General features: G+C 58.3%; 1 protein-coding gene across 1 annotated transcript; it reads right to left on the bottom strand.

Annotated features, from left to right (window-relative positions):
• Nucleotides 1-708: 708 nt before the first annotated feature.
• Nucleotides 709-1,272, bottom strand: LOC147971144 (uncharacterized). The gene has a single exon (XM_087523840.1). It carries the CDS (start codon nucleotides 1,270-1,272, stop codon nucleotides 709-711), a length of 564 nt encoding a protein of 187 aa, XP_087379966.1.
• Between the last annotated feature and the right edge of the window lie 764 nt (nucleotides 1,273-2,036).

Below are 2,036 nucleotides of genomic sequence, written 5' to 3'. Positions count from 1 at the left end.
GCAGGTCCACCCACCCACTTGGGGTTTTTAGGGTGTAATGAACTCGGGCCATGGGCCTTTTCTTAAATACTTGTGTAGATGTCGTGGGTGCTTTTGCTTTTTGCCTTCCGTTTTTTGGACCGATTTCATGCGTTTTTCCTTTCTCAAAAGTCCCCCCCCCCCCCGCGAGTCAGACGGCCGAGGCTCCGGTCCGTGACAAGGAGTTTGGTTCTTTGAGAGGAGCGCGCAAGACTTGGGTCCCTCAAAACGTTGAGCGCGAGCGAAACACCCACTGGGCCGGCTGGCAGCAATCCAGCGAAGCCGGTTGGCGAGCAGCCAGTCGTGCGGCTGTTCATTTGATGAATGGTTAGCCGGGTTTATCGACCCGACAGCCTTTGACTTAGTGTATGAAGCATAAAGGAGCTTTGGCCCGTTGTGCTTGCTAGCTGACAGCCAAAGCTGGATATGTGGCTTTAGGGCGAAGTGGAGGACCACGGCATCCTAACTTTATCAGGAATCACCAAGTAAGGCGGCGGGGTGACGACCGAGCCGGTCAGCCCCCGAGCCCCCGGGTCGAGCGAGTCGGACCGGTGGCCGGGTTCAGTGGTATAGTGATGCAGGAAAATAGGATACAATAAATTGGTCGACAAAAGGCAGTCCCCGAGTCTTGTTCGAGGACCCCGTAGTTTCATGTGTTTACTAAAGGCGATGATACATAATCTCGTGCGGCTAACTATAAAACGGGCGGAGGAGTTCCGCGTTCCACGACCGGGTCGTTTCTTCACCGGTGGTGTCCTTCTTGCGCTTCCTTGACTTGCGTGCGTCGATGAGGTAGTAGGCATTGCGGTCATGCAAGGCCCTGCTCATGATGAATGGGCCCTCCCATGGAGGGGACAACTTGTGCTGGCATGCCTGCTCTTGGACGAGTCGGAGGACGAGGTCGCCCTCGTGGAATGCGAGGGGCTTGATCTTCTTGCTGTGGTAGTGCCTCAGGCCTTGCTGGTAGATGGACGAGCGACTGAGCGCCAGGAGGTGTGCTTCTTCGAGCAGGTCGACGCCATCTTCGTGGGCTTCTCTGGCTAAGGCTTCAGTGTACATCGCGACGCGCGGCGAGTCGAACTCAACGTCAGTCGGGATGACGGCTTCGGCTCCGTAGACAAGGAAGAATGGGGTGAACCCGGTCGACAGATTCGGCGTGGTGCGTAGACTCCAGAGAACGGCTGGAAACTTGTCAAGCCAGCTGCCAGGTGAGCGGATGAGTGGCTCGACGAGTCGCGGCTTGATGCCGGACATGATGAGTCCATTGGCCCGCTCGACCTGCCCGTTGGACTACAGATGCGCAACGGAGGCCAGGTCGAGGCGGATGCCGGAGACGGAGCAGTATTGTTCGAGCGCGCCCTTGGCGAAGTTGGTGCCGTTGTCGGTGATGATGCTGTTCGGCATGCCGTAGCACACCGCTATGTCCTTGATGAACAGGACGGCTGTTGGCCCGTCCAGTTTCTTGATTGGTCTTGCCTCGATCCACTTGGTGAATTTGTCCGCTGCCACCAGCAAGTGCGTCCTGCCGCCTCGAGCGGTTTTGAAGGGTCCCACCATGTCGAGTCCCCAGACCGCGAAGGGCCAGGCGATAGGTATGGTGCGGAGTGCTGACGCTAGCTGGTGGCTGCGTTTGCTGAAGCGTTGGCATCCCCCACACTTGAGGACGAGCAACTCGGCATCTTGGAGGGCTGTGGGCCAGTAGAAACCGTGGTGGAACGCCTTGGCCACCAGGGATCGTGATGTGGCGTGGTGCCCGCACTCGCCCTAATGTATGTTAAGGAGGATGCCGATGCCCTGCTCCTACTCGACGTAGCGCTGGAACATGCCGGTGGAGCTGCGCTTGACGAGCTCGTTGTTGATGATGTTGTAGGCGGACGCCCGGCGCTGCACTTGCCGAGCTTCGGTCTCGTCCATGGGGAGAACCCCGTTCTCCAAAAATTCTGATATTGGGAGGGCCAAAGATGGAGCCGCAACCACGGCGAAGACGGCCACCAGGGTGGGTTCCGAGTCGGCAGCCG

This window comes from Triticum urartu, chromosome 5A, assembly GCF_056163025.1.
Source record: "Triticum urartu cultivar PI428250 chromosome 5A, HENAU_Tu73, whole genome shotgun sequence".
NCBI classification, from domain to species: Eukaryota; Viridiplantae; Streptophyta; class Magnoliopsida; order Poales; family Poaceae; genus Triticum; species Triticum urartu.
This window is presented reverse-complemented; position numbering and strand designations above follow the sequence as displayed.